The sequence below is a fragment of the Phodopus roborovskii genome, unplaced genomic scaffold (assembly GCF_943737965.1).
Source record: "Phodopus roborovskii unplaced genomic scaffold, PHOROB, whole genome shotgun sequence".
NCBI classification, from domain to species: Eukaryota; Metazoa; Chordata; class Mammalia; order Rodentia; family Cricetidae; genus Phodopus; species Phodopus roborovskii.
Genome location: NW_026126638.1, coordinates 5,683,644 through 5,706,721, shown reverse-complemented (window position 1 = coordinate 5,706,721; position 23,078 = coordinate 5,683,644). Strand labels below are relative to the sequence as shown.

At 35.5% G+C, this 23,078-nt stretch overlaps 2 protein-coding genes across 2 annotated transcripts; both read left to right on the top strand.

The window, feature by feature from the left end:
- Positions 1-990, top strand: LOC127212911 (taste receptor type 2 member 102). Its single transcript, XM_051173103.1, has one exon. It carries the CDS (start codon positions 52-54, stop codon positions 988-990), a length of 939 nt encoding a protein of 312 aa, XP_051029060.1. The 5' UTR covers positions 1-51.
- Positions 991-12,897: 11,907 nt separating this feature from the next.
- LOC127212909 (taste receptor type 2 member 125) lies at positions 12,898-13,815 on the top strand. The gene has a single exon (XM_051173099.1). It carries the CDS (start codon positions 12,898-12,900, stop codon positions 13,813-13,815), a length of 918 nt encoding a protein of 305 aa, XP_051029056.1.
- The last annotated feature ends 9,263 nt before the right edge of the window (positions 13,816-23,078 follow it).

Below are 23,078 nucleotides of genomic sequence, written 5' to 3'. Positions count from 1 at the left end.
TTGGTCAGCACATGACAAGCAGTCCTATTAGACATCAAGCTCTCTTTGAACATGGAACCTGTCTTGCATAGCTTTGCCACTATGGTCATAGTTACAGAATTCATTTTTGGGAATCTGAGCAATGGATTTATAGTGCTGTCAAACTTCTTGGACTGCATCACTAAACAAAAGCTTTCCTCAATGGATAAAATACTTCTTACATTGGCGATTTCAAGAATTACCCTTATCTGGGAAATATACATTTGGTTTAACTCTATATGTGATCCATCTTTATCTGTGATTAGAATAGAAATACAAATTCTTTATTTTAGCTGGATGCTTTCTAGCCATTTCAGTATCTGGCTCGCCACAGCCCTCAGCATTTTTTATTTATTCAGGGTAGCTAACTTTTCCTGGCCGATCTTCCTCTACTGGAAATGGAGACTTAAAAAACTGATTGTGGGGGTGATGCTGGGAAGCTTGGCCTTCTTGCTTGCAAATCTGATGCAAACAAGCATCACTCTTGAAGAGAGGATCCATCAATATGGAGGAAACACAACGGTGAATTTTATGGGTATGGGATTTGCTATGTTTTCAGAGCAGACCTTATTCAACATGACTTTGTTCTCTGTAACACCATTTTCATTGGCTTTGATATCCTTTTTGCTGCTAATCTTCTCTTTGTGGAGACATCTGCAGAAGATGCAGCTCAATTCCAGAGGACACAGAGACCCCAGTACCAAGGCACACACGAATGCCATGAAAATTATGGTCTCCTTCCTCCTGCTCTATGCCACTTACTTTCTGTCCCTTCTGATAGCCTGGATTGCTGAGAAACATCACAGTGAGCCAGTTCACATTTTTTGTATGATAACTGGACTCATGTATCCTTCAGCTCACTCATCAGTCCTGATTCTAGGAAACTCTAAATTAAAACAGACATCTCTTTTGATACTGAGGCGTCTAGGATGTAGACTGAATGTCCAGGCAACAAATTGTCATGTGTTCTAGATAACAAAGAAATCTAGGAGGTGGTAGGTTGAGGACATTTTATTCCTTCTTTTGGCTCCTTGAATTATGAAAGTTATAATTATAATTTTTAAAAAATACATACAAATGTCTCTTACCTAAAAACATTAAGTATACATTATTGTTATTGTTGTTGTTATTATGCGTAATATGTATTATTGCCATTTTGAACTCCTTTGAAGAAATCATTAATACATTTAATCCTCATTTAATAGTATCAAGAACTAATTTTTAAAAATTGTAATCACAATTACTCATTGACACACTAACTATAAACCTCTACCTTCAAGCTCTTAGTAACCAATTTTAAACTATTAGGTTGGGCATTTGAGGTAATCATTTGATATTACCATGAATTTGTTCTTACATTGTAATGAAAGTGATCTATAGAAGTTATTTAGAATTCAAATAAGGAAGTCTTTATTTTTAAAATTTTACTGATAACGGTAGTTCATGAACAGTAACTAAAAAGGCTAATGTAGTTAACTACCATATAAGACTATGACCTTTCTTTTTAATTATACTGTACAAGTATATAAATGCATATTTTACTTCATTAGCTAATAATATGTAGCAAAATATGATTGTTATATATTTTAGTTAGAATTTTGATTATGTATAGATTCACCCAGAGAAGCCTAACACCTGTATCCTTTGAGTGCATCATTTTACCAACTCTCTGCTCATCCAATTTTGTGTCTGTTTTTAATAACTATGCAGAGTTCTGGTTCCTATTATTTTGTGTATATTTAATAACAGAATGATGACTTGTAAAGCTTCTAAGACTGTACTGTGGATTGAGTTTTATTAATTTGGTTAAATAGTTTGTGCAATATTTCTTTTGTTTGTGTTGTTTTGTTGCTGTTCCTGTCTGGTATTGATGAATGTAATTCCTGAGCACTACTTCATATACTGCTTTTAATAAAATCATTTGACCTGTTAATGAACTATGAAATATCTCTAATTTTGGCCATTGTTAAAAACACTATTATTAATAGCTGTGTAAGTATAATTTTCTCATTTGGGGTTTATGATTTTACATTTTATAAATCTGCCTAATATTTAGTTAGGTTCATTGTTTTGACTGAATTACCAAATTTGAACTCTTTATTGTAAGGTCTGAGAAATTTCCTTACATTAAATATATTTTAGTAAATATTTATATTTTCTATCCGTGTGTGGCTTACCAGTTAATTTTCCTTATGGGGTCTTTCAAAAGTAAGAATTGATTTTTAAATTTTTTGGCGTGAGTGTGTGCCCACTTGTGTTCATCTGTGTGACTCTGGGTTCACCCATGCCATGGCTCACGTGTGGAAGTCAGTCAGATACAACCTTGGATGTCTGTCTTTGTCTTCTACCTATTTAAAGCAGAGTCTCTTTGTTCAACACTGCATTTTCCAGGCCAGCCAAACCATGCCTTTAAAGGGTTTGTCCTTTCTCTGCCTCCCATTTCACCATTGGAATATAGAAAATAACTCTTTACAATCGGGAAATTCCTTGTGGGTGGCTCTCAAAGGACCCCATATCAAAAGTGATCCGAACATTCCCAGTCACTGTGGAGGACAATCTCCTACAGGACAATTAGAAAATCCAGTGCTTATTGTAAAAACTCATACTGCCCTAGATGGCAAACTAGTGATGGAAGTTGAATCAAACATGACAGAAGGAAATAAAAAAATGTATATTTTGGCAAACCTCTATAAACAAAGGCCTAGACTGATAGTTAAGATGGAGGCATTGTTGACATAGAGCTGACGTAACTACCATAACTAATGAATCTTGGCCTCGAAGATGGCCCCTGCAAGAGGTAAGTGTTTAATTCTTAGGAATTTGAACCCTGTCTCAGGTAAAACAGAGCATGAGATGGATTAAATATGTAGGACTGGAAGGACAAAGAGGAAGGTTGAGACCATATGTGGCTGATATAGCAATAAATTTATGAGGTCGTGATGTATTACAGCACTGGAATACACAGATTAACATTCCTCCAGTAGTAGATTGGAACCATAAATGAACTCATGGTTGTAGAAAAAATATTATAAGTATTATACAAGACAAACACCAAATATCCAAGATGTACAAAAACAGAATATAAGTGCCAAACAAACAGAGGAACCAAAAGCCCTACCCTTAAAATGGCTAACAGATGAACCTCCCTGGGTAGGGCAATGGCCTATGACCTCTGAGAAGTCAGAGGCTTTAGAAAACCAGGTTCAGGAGCAGCTAAATGCTGGACATATTGAGGAATCTACCAGCCCTTGGAACTCTCCTGTATTTGTTATCAAAAAGAAATCTGGTAAATGGAGAATGCTTATAGACCTGAGAACCATCAATAAAGTTATCCAGCCAATGAACTCTCTACAGTCTGGAATGCCCTTGCTTCTTTGATACCTAAATAATGGCCTATTATAGTTATTGATTTAAAGGATTGCTTCTTCACTATACCTTTACAAGAACAAAATAAAGAGAAATTTGCCTTCAAGGAACCTAATTACAATAATTCTCAACTGGTGAAGAGATGTCCACAGGGAATGCTAGATTAGCCCCACCCTGTGCCAATATTGTGCAAAAGCCATTGGAAATAATTCATAAACAGTTTCCACAATCCATAATCTACCATCACAATGGATGACATAGTGTTAGATGATTCTAAAGTAGAAATTTTAGAAAAATTGTTTGAAAAAGTAAAGGAAGTATTACTTCTCTGGGGATTAGAAATTGCACCCGAAAAATACAAAAAGGAGATTCTATCAACTACTTAGGATATAAAATAGTCTGCAGAAAATTAGACCACAAAAATTGCAGATCAGGAGAGATTGCTACCAGACTCTTAATCTTCAAAAATTACTAGGAGAGATTTCTCAACTGCAAATCATTATTGGAGTAGAAGGGCATGATTTGAAAAAACTTGAAAATGGCCCTAAGAGGGGACAAGGATTTGAATAGTCCATGAATACTATCAGCTGAAGCTGAAAAGGAATTAGAATGGGAAGAAAAGAGGATACTAGAAGCACATGTGGACCGTGTGGATCCAAACCTAGACTGTATTCTGGTTATATTACAATCTAGGGAATATCCTTCAGGGATTTTGATGCAGAGGGAAGATATCATATTAGAACGGATATTTCTAGCACATACACAGAATAAAAAAAAAACTAAAAAAAAATATAGAAAAGATCTCTGACTTGATTATAAAAGGTAAATTAAGACTTCATCAATTGACAGGAAGTGACCCAGCAGAAATTATAGTACCTTTAACTAATGAGGAAATTTCCTCCTTATGGAAAATAATTGGCAGAGAGCCTGCAGTAATTTTTTTTGGGAGTGATTAGCAAAAATTATGCCAAAAGTGAAAGAATCAAATTCATAAAGAAAATTATTTGGATCCTTCAGGCATTGTAAGAAAACATCTATCTCTGGAGTTCCTACATTCCACACTGATGCAAACAAATCTGGTAAAGCAGGATATAAATCAGGAAAAATAAGTACAGTAGTTCAAAGCCCTTACAATTCTGTACAAAAGGTAGAATTGTACGCCATTCTTGTGGTATTTATGGATTTTACAGAACCCCTCAATATAGTTATTGACTCTCAATATGCAGAGAGAGTCGTCTTACACATTGAGACTGCACTGCAGAATTTATTCCCAATGATACAGAATTAACTTCATTGTTCATACAGTTACAAGATACTATCAAAAATAGGACTCATCCTATATATATATATATATATATATATATATATATATATATATATATAACACACATCATATCCTATAAAGGTCTGCCAGGTCCTCTAGCACAAGGCAATGATGAAATAGATCAGTTATAAATAGGAAGTGTGCTAGAAGCCTCAGAGTTTCATAAGAAATACCATGTGAACAGCAAAGGTTTAAAAAAGGATTTTTCTATCACTTGGCAACAAGCTAAGGAAATAGTAAAGAAATGTTCTATTTTCTCATTCTATAACCAAACTCCTTTACCACCAGGCAGTAACCCTAAAGGTATAAATAGGAATGAAATACGGAAATATGGATGTGTTTTATTTTGAAGAATTTGGAAAATTAAAATATGTGCATCACACTATAGATATATTTTCAGGTTTTCAATGGGCCACTGCTCTGAGCTCTGATTCTGTTATCACACACCTATTAGAGGTAATGGCCATTATGGGCATACCTGCACAAATAAAAACTGGCAATGCTCCGGCATATGTCTCCAGCAAACTGAAACAGTTTTTTGAGTATTATAACATAAAGCACATAACTGGCATACCAAAAAATCCTACAGGACAAACAGTAGTTGAGAGATGCAATCATACTTTAAAGGAAATGCTCCATAAACAGGCAGGAGGAACCAAGACACCCGAACACAGATTAAGTAATGCTTTATTAACATTAAACTTTCTTAATGCTGATGAAAAAGGAAAAACGGCTGCAGAAAGACACTGGAAAATAGAAAAAACTTCTGAACTAAATCAGCTGGTATACTTCAAGGATATATTGACTTCAGTATGGAAACCAGGATATGTGTTACGTTGGGGTACGGGTTTCACATTTGTATCTACAGGTGAAGAAAAGTTATGGATACCATGTAAGTTGATCAAGATCTAGAACAAGAGAAACATCTTAATGAAGAGAAATGTCAAGTTATCCAACAAATTGGTTCCCATAAGATGTGTGGAGACTTCTCAAAGGTAGGAGGAATGTTCTGTTCTTGTCCTTACAGGAAAACAGAGAACACCCATCTTCAGCCAAAAGACACTGAAGATGTAGGTACCTACAGAAGAGAAGATAACTTACAGTTAATGTAAGTCTCAGAGTGGTTATTTGGAAGCAGCTGCCAAGACAGGAAAACAACACCTATAGGGTTCCATTTCTTAATGTTCTATCCAATAATCTATTTTAGTTAAGTGCTTCCACTGTGGAGTTTATGAAGTTTTTCCATTTTCAAAGATGAAGATTACCTACTCTGGTTGCTTTTTATAGCATTTAATTGATTTGATTTTTTCTCTTTTAACTATGTATGTTTATTATACAAAGTGATGCCTTTCATAAAAAACAAAGAATGACACTCGATCATCTTGCTCCCCATATGTTCTCGTTTTCCACCTTTCCCTTTTTCCAGTCACAGTAGTCCCAATCCTCTGAATCCACATTTGCCCAGAGAGTGATGTTATCTGTATACACATGTGCATGAAACACACACACACACATACACACATACACACACACACACACACACACACACAGTCACACAGTCACAAACACACATACAGAGAGAAAGAGAGAGAGAATATAAACTATTTTATATCTGTAGGGATCTGGAAGTCTAATCTTCATGCCCAATATAATATTTTATAAGCATAAACATTTACTATTATGTTTGATAGGGCCTTATCAAATTTCTAGCTTGTTATTTTGACTATAACAATGCCATTTAACTTTCTGAAATTTACTTAATGAGCAATTTCTCTCCTTAATGCTATTCAGCTCTCAAATTTTATGTATACACATGTATTTATATATGCATATTTAATTTGATATAGCTTATCATGTATGTAAGTTGGATATAATTCTTACTTAGGAAAATAGGTATTTTGGAAAAAATTAGCAGTATGGCTAATGGGCTCACCTTCTCAGTGTTCTGAGCTTCCCTCTAATAATAAACAATCATTTGGCTGGTGACCTCATCAAAATTATTGGCCACCACCTTGATGTAGACTGTTAACTACATCAAGATAGAAGCAGCCACATGATATGGCTGCTTCAATTACTAATGTAATATAACTTTCTTACAACCATAGTTAATGTAAGTATATAGCATTAAATAGCATAAACCAATGACGGCAGTACTCAAACTTAGTCCTACTGAGCTCTTTGTTTACCATCCTCTCTCTCTCTCTCTCTCTCTCTCTCTCTCTCTCTCTCTCTCTCTCTCTCTCTCTCTCTTTTAATTAGACTACAATACCAGGTCTCAAAAGTGGTTTGGACAAGGATTTTTTTTTGCAAGTATTTTATTGAAAAATTTTTATATGTGTTCATAAGGGAAACTGGTCTGTAATTTTTTTCTTTGATGGGTCTTTATGTTATTTGGGTATCAGAGTGACTGTGGCCTTGTAAAACAAATTGGGCAATGTATCTTCTGTTCTTATTTTGTAGAATAACTTGAGGAGTACTAGTATTAACTTTTCTTTGAATGGCTAGCCTTGGGGTTTTGGGCTGGAATACTTAGTTACTGCTGTTCCAACATGGGTTATAGCTTTGTTTAAACTGTTTATAGGATTTTGATTTAACTTTGGTAAGTGGTATGTACCAAGATAATTATTCATTTATTTTAGATTTTTCTAATTTGGTTGAGTACAGGTTTTGAAAGTATGTTTTATGAGTATATGGATTCCTTCAGTGTTTGTTGTTATATCTGCCTTTTCATCTCTAATTTTGTTAATTTGGATTTTTTCTCTCCTCCCTAGTTAATTTGGATAGGGGTTTGTCACTCTCATGGACTTTCTATCAAAGAACAAACTTTGTCCCATTGATATTTTCACATTTTGTTTATTTTATTTTATTAATTGGGTTGTAACTTTGATAATTTCTTGCCATCTTCTCCTTTTGAGTGTGATTTATCCCTTTTGTTATAGAGCTCTTGAGTGTGCTGTTAAGTTACTAGTGTGAGATGACTCTAAATTTTTATGTAGGCATTTAGTGTTGTAAACTTTTCTCTTAGAACTTCCTTCATTGTGTCCCATAAGTTTGGGTATGTTACATATTAATTTTTATTAAAGTCTAGAAAATCTTTAATTTTTGTCTTCATTTCTGTCTTGACTCATTTTTCCTTCAGTAGAGAGTTGCTCTGTTTCTATTCCTTTGTAAACTTTATGTTGTGTCTGTTTTTGTTGAAATCCAGCTTTAATCTCAATGACCAGATATTTTACAGAAATTTAAATTTAGACATTCATGTATAAAATTGAAATGGCTAAAAGTAATCATTGATGTTTAGTTCTCTGAGTGCTCCCATTTCTTGTATTTGTTTACAAAAATGTTCCCAAATTTAAAATTTAAGGTCATGGATATCTTTGAAGCTTTTGCTAAATGTAAACTTGCTTCATCTCAGAATCTGTAAAATCATTGTGGGTATGATTTAAAAGACTGTAAAATTTCAAGCAGGAAAAAAAGGTTAGTTTAAAACATGTAACAATAAAAGGTTAATAGTAAAAAGAATATATATATATATATATATATATATATATATATATATATATATATCTCCCTGGGAAGCAGATATGGGATGAGATGGGGTTTGGGAGGGTGACAGGGGAAAAGGGGGAGGGGGGAGGGAACTGGGATTGACATGTAAAACAAGCTTGTTTAAAATTTAAATAAAAATATTATCATAAAAAGCTGGTTATGGAAAATTGAATGCTTAAATAAAATGGGTTAAACTTACAATGCATTTGCATGTCAGGATGTCCCCAGGTCCACCAGACTAAGTTGCATGCTAGCTTCATTAAAGAATAAGTATGCATGGGAGATAAGACCTGTCAAAAGTCTGCTGCTTGTACTTCCAGCTGGGTAGTACTGACCAACAATGACGGTGTATGCCAACAAGAAATGTCTCCTCCTTATCTATAAGGAAAATGACTTACACCTCATGCCTCTCATGACAGTGTGATTGATTCTCTTGCCCAGTGGAAGTCTTGGAGTCTGCACCTGCGACATAAACAACAGAAGGGCAAATAGCAACTGCTCTGCCCTCAGTATCTCTCCAACTGGCATGCAAGGATGAACAGGTGTCATACTCAGAGTTTCTATTGATGCAACAAGACACTGTGATCAAAAGCAAGTTGGGGAATTTTGCTAGCTAATATTGTCACAGCAGTCCTGAAATCAGGACTAGTCACTGTTACCATGAATATACTGAATACCCACTTCCTCTCACTGGCTCATTCTATCACTCCAATATCTACCCTTCCCTCCTTCCCCCTTCCCAGGAAATCCCTCACTTTATGCAATCAAATCATCTGCTTCTGGCCCTGTAATGACTATTTGACAAAAGTCTCTCAAGGCAAGTTATCACATGTTTCACTGCAGTCAATCAATGTAAAACTGTATTTGAATTAAATGACCAGAGGAAATACCTCTTCAATGGACCTGGAGCTGCACCCCTTTCCCACACCTGATGGGAGATGTCATTCTGTAAATATGTTTCTCCTATTGGTTAATAAATAAAGCACTGTTGGCCAATAAGAAAGCAAGATAGATGGGACTAGGAGAGATGGAGTATTTTGGGAAAGGTAGAAGAGTTTTGATGTGACCTCAGGAGGAGAGGACTCGAGTCTGGTATTCTCAGTAGGATAAGACCATGTAGAAATACATATATTAGTAATTATGGATTAATATTTAAGACAGAGCTAGCCAATAAAAAGCTCTAGCCATTAGCCAACAGCTTTATAATTAGTAGAGTCTATGTGTGTCCTTTATAAGACCATGTAGAAATACATATATTAGTAATTATGGATTAATATTTAAGACAGAGCTAGCCAATAAAAAGCTCTAGCCATTAGTCAACAGCTTTATAATTAGTAGAGTCTATGTGTGTCCTTTTGGGACTGATGCAGCTCTGGGACCAGGCTGGTGGGAAAGTGTTCATAACACCCACCAATGATCATTCTTAGCAGAACTGTATAAGGAAAATGCTATGCTCCCAGGCCCCTCTCCTTTTGTAATCCTATAGAGTTTGGAGATTGGCTGCCCCTCACTGTGAGCCAATAAACACAGTGCAGTCTGCTAAAAGGTTAGACTCCCATATCCTTCTGTCTCCCATCTCTTTAAGATGTCTCAGAAAAAAAAAAGAACCCAGAATCACTTCTATGATAAATGGACATAGTATTAAAATGACTCCCAATGGTTGATTGCTAAACCCACAAATCAGAATATCTATAAAAGCTCATCAGGGATGCTTTATCTTACAGTAGACAGATAATTTTTCTCTGCTTATACTTTCCTGTTAAAACCTCCCATAAAATTATTGTTATATTTTACATCTAATAAGTTAAACTGTTTATACATATTAATATTTTTGCATGAAACACTGGCAATTTTACCTTAGTGTGTGTAGTCTATACTAAGCAGTCGTATATAAATACTCACACATTTGTCTGCATTAGTGAAATTGAACACCTTCCAATTCTTCAAACCAGAAAAATAACTGATGTATATTTTTAAAGCACTGAGAAACATAAAAATTCCTCATTTTGAAAGTAGGGGTTCTTTTTGATACAGGGTTTCTCTGTGTAGCTCTGGCTGTCCTGGGACTCAATTTTTAGGTCAGGTGGCCTTGAACTCATAGAGATCTGTCTGCCTCTGTTTCCCTGATTTCCTTGGGATTAAAGGTATGCACCACCTTCCAGCATATATATATATATATATATATATACATATATATATATATGTATATATATATATATATGTATATATATATATATGTGTGTGTGTGTGTGTGTGTGTGTATAATAATACAGTTCCCCCTCTCTCAACTCATCTCCGATCCTCTCCACTCCCTTCCCATCCAAATCCACATATTTTCTTGTTCTTTCTTAGTAGAAAACAAACAGACATCGAAAAAAAAGAAGAAAAAGAATGAATGATAAAATAAAAACAAATTATCTCCATAAGCTTCACTTAAAGATCTTTTCACAAATTGGCTAGTTCCTATATATTCCTGCACACTGAAACTATTACTAAAGCCCCACTTCAGATTTAATCCCTCATGTATCTGGTATAAATCACTAGTGAAAATGGAACCATCAGGTGATCTGCACATGACTACCATCTGTCAAGTTTGATATTTAGAGAAAATTATGTGCATCACATTTTAAATTATATCATCTGGCAAGCAAGCTAAACTCACATATTATATGACAAACAGGCAAAACCTTGCAAAACATGCAGGAGAACATGTCTTAATTTACATGCCAGCAAGTAAACATTCAACTTCCACCCACCACCAGGTTGAAAGAATTCCTTCCTATGGAAACATAATATCATATTTTATTGTGCAGTGTTTGGAGAATGAGAGCATTCTTCACAAATGCTTCATTATATTTACCCTTTAGTGTATCCAGTAGCTTTCTTTTGCCATTAGTCACAGATTAGTTAAGAACTTTAGTCCAATTCTAAAAGTTAGGGCCTGATAGGAAGGTTATATCAGAGGTGAAGTCATAACCAGTAGTACTAGGCATGGATTTCTTTTCTCTAACATTGACTTACCAATGTTAGAGAATGTTTCAATGTTATTGAAAAACAAAAGCAAAACAAATATATGTGGCATCATAAGATAAAAGAAACAAACAAAATATTCTAAGTGCTCCAATGGTATCTGCATCACAAAAAGAATCATGTCATCTTTCTTTTCTGAGTGGAAAATGTTAAAATTACCTATCTCGAGCAAACCCAGTTGCTGAGAATCTAGAAGGACAGATGCCAAAAATGTTTAGTTACTGTCTAAGTAACCATCACCCACATAAAAAAGACAGGCATGGCTACATGAACCTGTAACCCACACACTGGAGAATACAGGCATATCCTGAGTGATTGCTGGTCAGAAATCCTCGCCAAAACAGCAAGCCGAAAGTGCAGGAAGAGACCCTGCCCTAAAAGAATAAGGTGGACAGTGAGAGAAGATGGCATCCAATACCCTTCTCAGGTCTCTATGAGCACATTCTTGAATATCCATAAGTGTGAAACACACACACACACTCGGTAACAAACTAACTGAAACTTCTGGAATATATAGTCATAACTTGACATTCTGGTGTCATGGGGCAGAGCAACCACCTATTTTACTAAAACTGTCCAAAACTCTGAAAACACTGTAACTTCTACTTTTGTGCTTAAATACTGATTACATTCCTTAGCTGTTTTTGTTGCTATGAAATTAAGGGGTAAACAAATATGGATTTTGGCTCATGGTATAAAAAAGTACAGTTCATGATTCTACTGACTCCATTGTAATGGACCAAACATAAGGATGAATTTATGGCAGGAAGCATGTGGTGGGGACATGAAAGACATGAAAATAAGTGGCAAGTGTTGGGGGACAGTTACTTCTTCCCAAAATAATGTCATCATCTGGAGACTAGACTTGAAAACATACAAACCAAAGGGAGAATTTCACGTTTGAGTCATCATTTTTCCACAAGTAGACAAAAGACTGACCACCATCCTGTAAAGCATTTAGTACATCTTCAAGAATCTTCATTTAAGGCTGTAGCATATATATGATTTTTTCACAATTGATTAACAACTAAAATAGTACTAAGACTGAGGTTAAAGCATAATATATGTTAAAAAGCAGAATAGGCAAAACCAGGAATTTTTTAAAGTAAAAATAGAGCTCCTAGTAGTCATTATAGTAGTGGTGGTGGTGGTGGTGGTAGTGTGAGTGTGTGTGTGTGTGATCAATTGCTCAACATTTGGAAATAATGCAGTCTTATTAGGCACATAGTTAGTAGGAAGAATTTCAAGTGCGTTTGATGTTGTAATGCTGATTCCATCAAATCAAGTAACAGGTTACCTGCACAGACAATGGAAGAAATTACAAAAATTGCAAATTAGCCCATCTTTATTTGCATTGTAGCACATTGTAATTCGGTGGTTCCTTATGAACTGGTATGTTACACACACAGGAGTTTAAAGAAGTTCAGACAAGCTGGAAGGAAAATGCAAGATTTTCATGCTAAAATGCAGAAGTAAGTCACAAGTAAATCTTCATTTTTTTCAGTTTTAACATTGCACATGTCATTTTTTATAATATATAATATTTCTGAATTTTAGAATAATCTGCTAAGAATTATTCACCATTGGAAACTGAATTGGGGGTCACCTAAGGAATGGCTACTATTCTACAGATCATACTGACAACCATTTTCATTGTTGAGTTCTTCATTGGAAATTTGGGGAATGGATTCATAGCACTGGTAAACTGTATGGACTCTGTCAAGAGAAGAAAGATTCCATCAGTGGATAAGATCCTCACTGCTCTGGCAATCTCCAGATTCACTGTAGTATGGGTCATATTTCTAGATTGGGTGGTGTTTATAAAAACCTACCCTTTATTGATGACTAGAAATACACTAAGAATAATTCACGTTGCCTGGAATATAAGCAATCATTTCAGCCTCTGGCTTACTACTAGCCTCAGCATCTTTTATTTTCTTAAGATAGCTGTCTTTTCTAATGCTCTTTTCCTTTACCTAAAGTGGAGAATTAAAAGGGTGATTTTGATGGCATTGCTGCTATCACTTGTCCTTTTGATTTTGAATACATTTCTAGTTACCAAATATATTGACGCCTGGATTGATGGATACAAAATGAACACATCAAGTTTTGTAGAATTTCCCAGGTTTATTTTATTGCCAAGTTTAATGTTCACATTGGTACCCTTTGGGGTATCCTTGACAGCTTTCCTCCTCCTAATCATTTCCCTTTGGAAACACATCAGGAAGATGCAGTGTTATACCAAAGGTTGCAAAGATATCAGAACCTTGACGCACATCACAGCCTTGCAGACTGTAGTCGTCTTCCTCCTATTTTACACCACTTTCATTCTGTCTCTAGTTCTAGAGTTTTGGGTGTTTGATATAGAGAAAAGGGCAACTCTTCTGTTTGCAAGGGTCACTATAACAATTTTTCCTTCCATACACTCATGTGTCTTCATTCTGGGACACAGGAAGCTGAGACAGGACTTGCTTTCAGTATTGTGGTGGCTGAGGTATTGGAGCAAGCATGTGAGAACTTTGGATCCATGATTACTCTGCATCACTTTAACTCTCCCAGAGGAAAAGAGGGTTATAAGAAGTTATTGAATTTCTAAATTTGTGCTTTTCATATATTTTTTAAACTTTCTTAGTTTTATGGAAATTTGTTCAGATGGGATTATCCAAACACACTTCAAACTTATTAGTAAGCAAACCTGTAAATATTTTGTCATAGATAAAATTTTAAGATTTACAGATCTGCAATATATTTCTGTAGTGAGTGATAGTTACTAAAAAATAGTAAAACCCTCAAGTGTGTCTTCTTATACTTCCTTTTTTAACTTGATTCTCTTATCTTTTACAGGTAGGACTTTATGTCACTTGCACATAATTGTTTATAATGTTTATTTTATTTATTGTTTCCAATTTTTACTATTATTTTACTGAAGTTGGTTGTATAGTAAAATCGCCCAAGATTTAAAGTGTAAAGTAGTAACTGTGATAATTATCTCTGTTCATAAATAAAGTTTTTTTCCAGTCTTCCCCGTATGTGTAAACATATTCACATGTTTAAATTAGCATTAATTTGATACCACCAGAGGCAACTGAAATTCAGAAATTGTATACAAAATAATGACAATAATATTTACAAGGAGAACAATGTATTCCTTCATGTATACTGTCTATATTAACCAAATGAAAAGTCACATATTCACATGTTTATAATAGCATTAATTTGACACCCCTAGAGGCAAATTGAAATTTGGAAACTATAAATAAAATAATGACAAGTGATATTTACAAATAATGCAAACCTAATTGCTTGAGAAATATTTTCCCCTCAAAACGGCAGTATTAAAAAAGAACTGATTTCTATTTTCAAATTGCTTAAAGTGTAACCGTAACTATCCATACAGAATCTGTGCTATAAGTAAATCAACTGATATCTTTTCAGTATAAAAGAGGTAATTCACTGTAGTCGAACATGTCTCTCCTGCCTACCAGCTCCCAAATAATCAACACAGAGGCTTAATACTATTTATATATCCTCATCTGATGGCTCATGATTATTACTAGCTAACACTTACATAGTCCTTATTTATACTCTGCCATGTGAAGGTACCTTTATTAGCATTGCAAGTTCATCTCCTACTCCCTCTGTGCCTGTCTTGAGACTCTGCCCTTCTCCTTTTCATTATCCTTAATTTGGTCACCCTGCCTATACTTCCTGCCTGGCTATTGGCCAATCAGCATTTTATTAAACCAATTCTAGTGAAAAATCTTTACAGTGAACAAGAGGTTTATTCCATAGCAATTCATGAACTGGGGAATGTGGTTTAATGAAAAGAGTTCTACTTTAGAATTCATGAAGTTTGATCTTCTGGGATTGATCCCCAAATTGCCTTAGTTAGGATTATTATTGCTGTGATAAAATACCATGACCAAAGCAATCTGAGGAGGGTTTATTTGGCTTACACTTCCATATCACTGTTCATTAGTGAAGGAAGTCAGGGCAAGAAGAACTCAAGCAGGGAAGAAATCCGGAGGCAGGTGCTGATGCAGCTGCCATGGAATATGCTGATTGCTGGCTTGCTGGCTTGCTGGCCATGGCTTGCTCAGCTTGCTTTCTTATAGAAATCAGGACCACTAGGTCAGGGGTGGCACCAACCACAAGACTGGGCCTTTCTACATGAGTCACTAATTAAGAAAATGCCTGACAGGCTTGCCTAGTCCAATCTTATAGAGGCGTTTCCTTAATTAAGTTTCCCTCCTCTCAGGTGGATTTTGCTTGTATCAAGTTAACATAAAATTATCCAGCACACCCAGTACTGCATAAAACAAGGCACAGTGGCACATGTTGGTTATCCTAACACTTAAGAGAGGGGCAGAAGAATTGAAAGCCATCCTGGGCTATATAGTGAGTGAAAGGCCAGACTAACGAACACAAAATATGTTCCCAAACAAAAACATGAAACAAACACTGAAAACAAACAAACAAACAAACAAACAAAAAGAGACCAGTGTCCTGTATTACAAGCCTATCTTCATGGAAAAGTATTACTAATGGACTTGTTTCAAAAACGCTATTATTTCAAAATCCTAATGTGGAAATGTATTATGCCTGCCTTTGACACTTGATCTTTATGAACACACTCAAGCTTGGAAAATATCACAGGGGTATAAGTGGACTTTCTTTCCTTCCAGCCAGTCATATAATGGCACAGAGATTTAATATTAATTATAGATGCTTGACTGATAGCTTATGCTTGTTACTAACTAGCTGTTACAACTTAAATTAACCCATACTCCTTATCTACCCCCTGCCATGTGATGGTACCTTTCTTTCACCACAGCATATTAATCCCTTGCTTCTCTTGCTTCTGGCTGGCAGCTCCTTAGACTCCACCCTTCTTCTTCCAAGCATTCTCTCTGTCACAAAAATCCTGCCTAGTTATTGGGTCAATGCAGCTTCTTATTAACAATGAGAAAAACACATTTTCACAGTGTACAGAAGTATTATATTCCACAGCACAAGGGTCAAGTTCTAGCCCAATAACACTGATGCCTTCTGAGAAGTAAAGAAATCTCAGCAATCTGTCAGCACAGAGGAAAATCATATGAGCTCACAGAGGAAAGTCCTGTGAGAAAGTGGTCTGTGTAAGCCAATAGGATCACCAGAATCAAGCCCTACTGGCTTTGGGTCTAGCCTCCTACCCTATAGAACTTATGGAAAATATATTTTTGTTGTTGAAACCACTCAGCCTATGAAGTCTTATTAGAGAAGCCCAAGCATACAAATACAAAGGGAAAATTATAAAAAAGAAAAATGGTATTTCAAACTGAAATATTAAGGCCACTGAGAAGACACATAAGAACTTCATACATATTGTAATAAATATGAAGTCTTTTATAAAATAATATCATTGTAGTTCTACATGAAATAGAATGGATAAACATAATAATTTCTGCCTGCATGAATTTTTACTTAGTATATGTATTTATTACTATGAAAAAACCTAGAGGACACATAGTAAAAGTTTGACTAGTGTGTGTAGATTTTTAAATGAGAAGAACAATGCTCTGATTTAGAACAAGACAATCATTTCTTCTTGCATGGTCAGAGAGTAAGAAGTATTTTTATAAATTAACAACTGCATAGTACCTAACTTATGGAAGCATAATTACTGGTGAACTGATACTGGAGGTTTTTTTTCCATCCAGACCCCACTGCTTCAGCTCCAAATGAACACTCAGAGACTTATATTAATTATAAAACTGTTGGCTGATGGCTAGTGCTTCTTATTGGCTAGCTCTGACTTAATTATTAACCCATTTCTATTAATCTAAATATTTCCACATGTTCTTATCTTACTGGAGAATGCCTGGGCCTGTTTCTTTTTTTTTTCCAGCTACATGGCATCTCTCTTTGGTCCCTCTCTGCCTATCTTTCCCAGAATTCTCCTCATCTCATAGTCCCACCTATCTTCCTGCCTCCTTTGGCCAAACAGTGTTATTCATCAACCAATAGGAGAAACATATATACAGGACATCACCCATTAGTGAACAGATTGCTTTGCCTCACTAGTATCATCAACTGAAAATGATTCATCAATAGGGAAATAGAAAAAAATATAATTGCAACTAAAAGTAGTAAATTAACACAGTCCATACTTTCTCAAATACCTTAGTCAATCACATAATATGCACATATACAGGCATTCTATGTGTTGTTGGGATATTGATTATCAGCTATATTTGTGGATACAATATTTGTGGTTATAAAATTAACTCATGTAAAATGAGTTGAAAATAAACTTGAGTTCTTTATTATAGTTTAAATCACCTCAAATTTCTTTTAATACCCAATATATTTTAGGTAGTTGTTTTCCTCCATTTGCCAGGTGATAATGAAAAGATAACTTGTGTCCATATTCTATGGTTGGGATTTTTCAAAGTATTTTCAACTTCTGGTTGATAGAATCCTTATATGTAGAAAATGAAGACATGGAGTGCTATCAAAATAATCAGAGAGATAACAGGGAAAATTAAAATACACAGGTGCAATAAAACATAAGAAACCAGATGCATATACTATTAGAGAAAATAATAATAGTAATCAGAAAAGCACAAAATATATGTCAGCACATGAATTTACCAAAAATCCAAACTCTACATTCCCCAGATAGTTTTACTTCTTTGATTAGCATCAGAGTAGCTTCTTCATTATAAACCCCACAAACGCTGAATGCTTCCCCAGTAACAGATACAGACAGATTTTGCAACAGACCAAAGATAATCAGAGAAATTATTAAAAAAAATGTGCAGAAACAATCTCCCTATTCCCCCTGGTCAGATATCTGGAAATATATGGAGAGTATATTTTTCTATAATACGTTCAATTTAGCTTGATAAGTGTTTTAATTACTTTAACCTGTTGCTATAATTAAATAGCCTTCCTCCCCTCAAAACTTATAGAATGTAGGCATACAGCTCTAGAGGATCATTCCTATTACCAATAGACTTGACAGACAGCAAGGTGGAAAACATGGAAATAGAAGGAACTGGGATGGTTGTGTTACTTTTGCCCACAGAAGAAAGTAAATAGGAAATTCAGCAGGCCTCTGAATCTTAAGACTCTCCTCCGGCATTCACTTATTCCAGGAAGGTTCCTTTGCTCTGCTCATGGTTCCACAACTTTACCAAGCAGTGCCCTCAGGAAATCAAGTATTTATAAACACAGCATATAAGGCATGTTTTACATTCAAACCATTCATCTTTCTCTGGCCTTTGTGGGTTCAAGACCATCTTATGATATAAAAAGCATTTAATCAATCTTCCAATATCCTTATTGTCATTAACATTATTAATTCTGTTCCAAAGTCCAAATTTCTTCACAGATTTAAGGCAATCTGTTAGTTGTAAGCCCCCATAGAATAATATATATATATATATTATATATAATATATATATGTATATATCATATAATGATGCAAAGTAAGCATCCCTATTCAAAAATGATGGCATGGAAGAGAAAGACCAGACTCAAGAAAGACCAAAGCCCAGCAGGGCAAATACTGAGTCTTGGAGTTCCATGATCAGCATCTTAGATTCACAATGGGATCATCTATGGTAAGCTTAGGTCATCCAGTCCCACGTTACTCTAATGTCCCCAGCACACATAGCCTCTCTCTTGAGGTCTTTGTGAGTATTTTTTTGGTATGTAGGCTTTTTCCCTCAAGGGTTTTTTCCATCTGGCAGAGGCCCATGCAGGCCCTGTGCTTGCTGCCCAGCTCCATGAGTTCATGTGTGTATCCATTTGGTTGTGTCTAAGAGGACTTGTTTTCTTGGTGTCCTCCATCCCCTCTAGCTCTTACATTCTTTTGGCCTCCTCTTCTGGAGAGTTCCCCAAGTGCTAAGGGAGAAGTTTGATAAAGACATACAACAGTATTTCATGTTTTATTCTTGTTAGATATCTTCCAGATACCAAACAAAACACTCATAGTGAGGTGGTGATGAGTGTGTGTGCCCATGCTAGCGAATTATGAGGAATAAATTTCCAATTACATATTAGGTATCAGCTCCCACTTACAGAAAAGTTGAAATTTTCCCAGGTCCATAGGGAAAATGAAGGCTTTGAACAGGAAAACTGAGTCAAATCTAGAAATTATTTCCTTTAAATCCCAATTTCTCCAATGTTTTTGTTAAAATAGAGTCTCGGTAATAAGAAAGCATACACACCATCTGCAATGCTTTAGTGCTTTCTTTTTGATTTATATAATCCCTGAATATTTAATGTTTGTTGTTTAAGGAACACACTGACATAGATTGTCCTTCTTACAGCAAATTTACTGGGAACGATAAGATAGTAAAGCCGTAGACATATATATAGACAACAGGGTGGTTGTGGTTGTGAGGTAAGATCAGGCCCATGGTGAGGTAAGATCAGGCCCATGTGTCCTCCTACACTTGTTAGAGGAAAACGAGTCAGAAAAAAATTGGCAAGTTTCCCTTTTGTAACACAGCTGGCTGTTCCTAAGAGTAATCAGTGAATGTTCAGTTAAAGGATGTCAGGTGATCAACTCTGACCTCTCCCCTGGCAGGCTATTGCTGAGAGTTGATGAGGTTGAAAAGGCAAAACTTCTAGAAAAACAATTTACTTAGTTTCTGGAAATACAGTTCAACCTACAGGGAAGAACCTTATATGACGGTGTGGTCCTAGTTATCATTCTCCATAAATGATTACATTTGATTGAAACATTTTACTAGCTACCATGCAAACTTTATAAAACCAAACCCAATGGACCATAAGCAATTCAAAAACTTGTAAAATCAAGTAAGAGAATACATCTTCATTTACATACTAACAAATAAGAATCCAGCATCACTTTGATTTATTGCTGAAGGATTCCTTTCTATGAAAGGCAACACGTTATATATTATGACTTTTTTTTTTTTTCAATTGAGGGAATAATGGCTTTTTTTTCCAAAGAAAACAACACTAAACTCTTTTAGTAGACAGTATTATATTTCTTATTGGCAGTGTTCACAGGAATAGAAAGATTGAGAGCTTTGGTGTATATCAAGTCATCTAAAAACCAGGTACTGGTAAAAATTTCAATCACAAACTGTATCACAATCAAGGGCTTTTGTTTGGACACTCTTCTTTCTGTCTAAATTAACTCATTACTGCCATCCTAATAGTGCAGAAATTACTTCTGACAGTTTGACAGTGAGTTCATGGCATTTGATGAACTACATTTAGGGGCAGGAACAAAATGGTTCCTTGTCAGATTATCTCTGCATGAATTTCTTCAGATTTTTCTAATGGTATAAGAAAGTTAATATACTCAGAAGTGTGATTAATTCAGGGTTTTATGGAGGAAAATAAGAGCAGTGATTAACTGTATTGGGGCATGCCTCCCTATTATTCTCAGCAATATATGCTCAAGATAGCTACATTGTGGTGATAGATTATTTATGATTTAATAATAAATCAGCCTGACTGAAGGTACAGAAAGCAAATCCAGCCACACTAGTTAGTTGTAGAAGCTAGGTACTGGTGGTACACACCTTTAATCCCAAGACTCAGGATTAAGAGGTAGATAGATCCCTCTCTGTTGGTTCAAGGCCACACTGACTATACAAAATTTATGCAGTCCTAAAAGAAACAGCTCACACAAAGGTGATCTCAGCATGTGGAATTGCATACCTTTAATCCCAGCATTGGGGAGGTATATAAGACAGGAGCAAAGTCTCAGAGCTGGTATTTGCTCTGAGATTTAATTTCTAACCATGTTGTGGAGAGCATAGCAGTCTGAGTAAATCTGAGGAACAGTGAAGTAGAGAGCATTTTGAGGATCACCCCTTTGGTTTGAGGTAGAGGTAAGAGCTAGTGGCTGGCTGCTTTGCTTCTCTGATCTTCAGCTTGAAGCTTGAACCCCAATGTCTATCCCTGGGTCTTTTATTTTTTATGTTCCACTGGATTCACCAACTGTACTATTCTCTACTGAGAGATCAGCCATTTACCTATTCTGACACAGTTGGAAAAGTTGGGAGTGTCACCTTACTTATTTGAACTTATGGTAGTAAATATAGAAGAGACCAAGAAAGTAAAAAAAGCATGTATGTATGTATGTATGTATGTATGTATGTATGTATGTATGTCAGTAATTAATGGGAAAAGAGTCCATGGATTTGAAAGAGCATAAGGAGGGATATGTGAGAGGTTTTGGATGGAGAAAAGGCATGGGAAAATTGTGTACTGATACTATAATCTAAAATACAAAGTAATTATTTTTTAAAATAAGTTTTTTTCTCACAACAATAAAAAAATCAAAACAAAATCAGAGATATTCTCAAAAATTAATATGCCTATGAATAAAACTAGACAAAATGAGAAAAGAAATTTACAACAAAATGAGAAAGCACTGAATCAAAAAGTAGAAGAAAATTCCTGAAGATCAAAAGCTTCTACTGAACTAGACAAAAGTAATCACATAATTAATATTAGAGCCCAAAGTGCTATAAATATCTAGGGAAATTCTGTGCAAAAATACCAGTGTTTTGTGCATTTTAATCTATTAGTAACCCATAGTAACAAAACAAATGAATGTATTTATATACAAATCAAATGTAGGTGAGTATATTATAATTATATAATAATGTGAATGTAGTATAATTATATTATAATGTGATTGTAATATAATATAGTCCAACTATTAATACATGCAGTGATTCTTGTTTTACATGTCAATCCCAGTTCCCTTCTCCTCCCTTCAACCCCTGGCCCTGCTGACTCCCTATCTCATCCCTTTTCTGCCCCACAGGGTGTGTGAGAACTTCCATGGGGGAATCTTCAAAGTTTATCAGATCATTTGGAGCAGGGTCTAGGCCCTCCCCCATGTGTCGAGGCTGAGAGAGTATCCCTCTATGTGGAATGGGCTTCCAAAGTCCATTTGTTCACTAGGGTTAAATAGACTACCTAAGTGACACCCACAACCCAGGGGCTCTGGGTAGGTCCCATGCTGGTTTCCTAGGTATCAGTCTGGTATCCATGAGCTCCCCCTTGATCAGGACAGCTATTTCTGTGGATTTCTCCAACCTGGTCTTGACCCCTTTGCTCATCACTCTTCCCTCTCTGCAAATGGATTCCAGGAGTTTAGCTCAGTGTTTAGCTGTGGGTGTCTGCTTCTGGTTCCATCAGCTACTGGATGAAGGCTCTAGGATGGCACATAAGGTAATCATCAATCTCATTATCAGGGAAGAGTATTTAAGGTAGCCTCTCCAGTTTTGCTTAGATTCTTAGTTGGAAGTCATCCTTGTGGATCCCTGGAAATTTTCCTAGTGCCAGATTTCTATTTATTTTATTTACCACCTTTCTTCAACTTCATCCCCTTCACTGTGTCACTTCCCTTCTTTGAAGAACATGCAACCCAACATCAAAGGATACAGATATTTCAGCACTTCATCAAAGCCTTGTCCTTCATCACCAGATTCTTCCTACTTTATTTTCTTAATCTCCCTATCAGTATGCACTTTGATATTTGAAATGGATAACAATCTGATGATTTCCATTATGAGGGCCACTGTCATAACATTTCCTGATGTCCATTTTATGTGTACTAATTCTTGAACATAATAATCTCAGACAAGCCTTATTTCCTGAAAAATGGTGGCTAAGTTGCAGGTCCAAAGATACACAATCCCCAGTTTCATAGAAAACTCTAGAAATCAGTTTTTACAACAACAAAGAAAAATCATGCATAATTCTAATATTAAAAATATATTTAAAAATATAGTACTTTTAATATATT

Bases quoted from the DNA above. Each gene is read 5' to 3' on its own strand.
- LOC127212909 (XM_051173099.1), top strand. From the start codon at position 12,898: ATGGCTACTATTCTACAGATCATACTGACAACCATTTTCATTGTTGAG.
- LOC127212911 (XM_051173103.1), top strand. From the start codon at position 52: ATGGAACCTGTCTTGCATAGCTTTGCCACTATGGTCATAGTTACAGAA.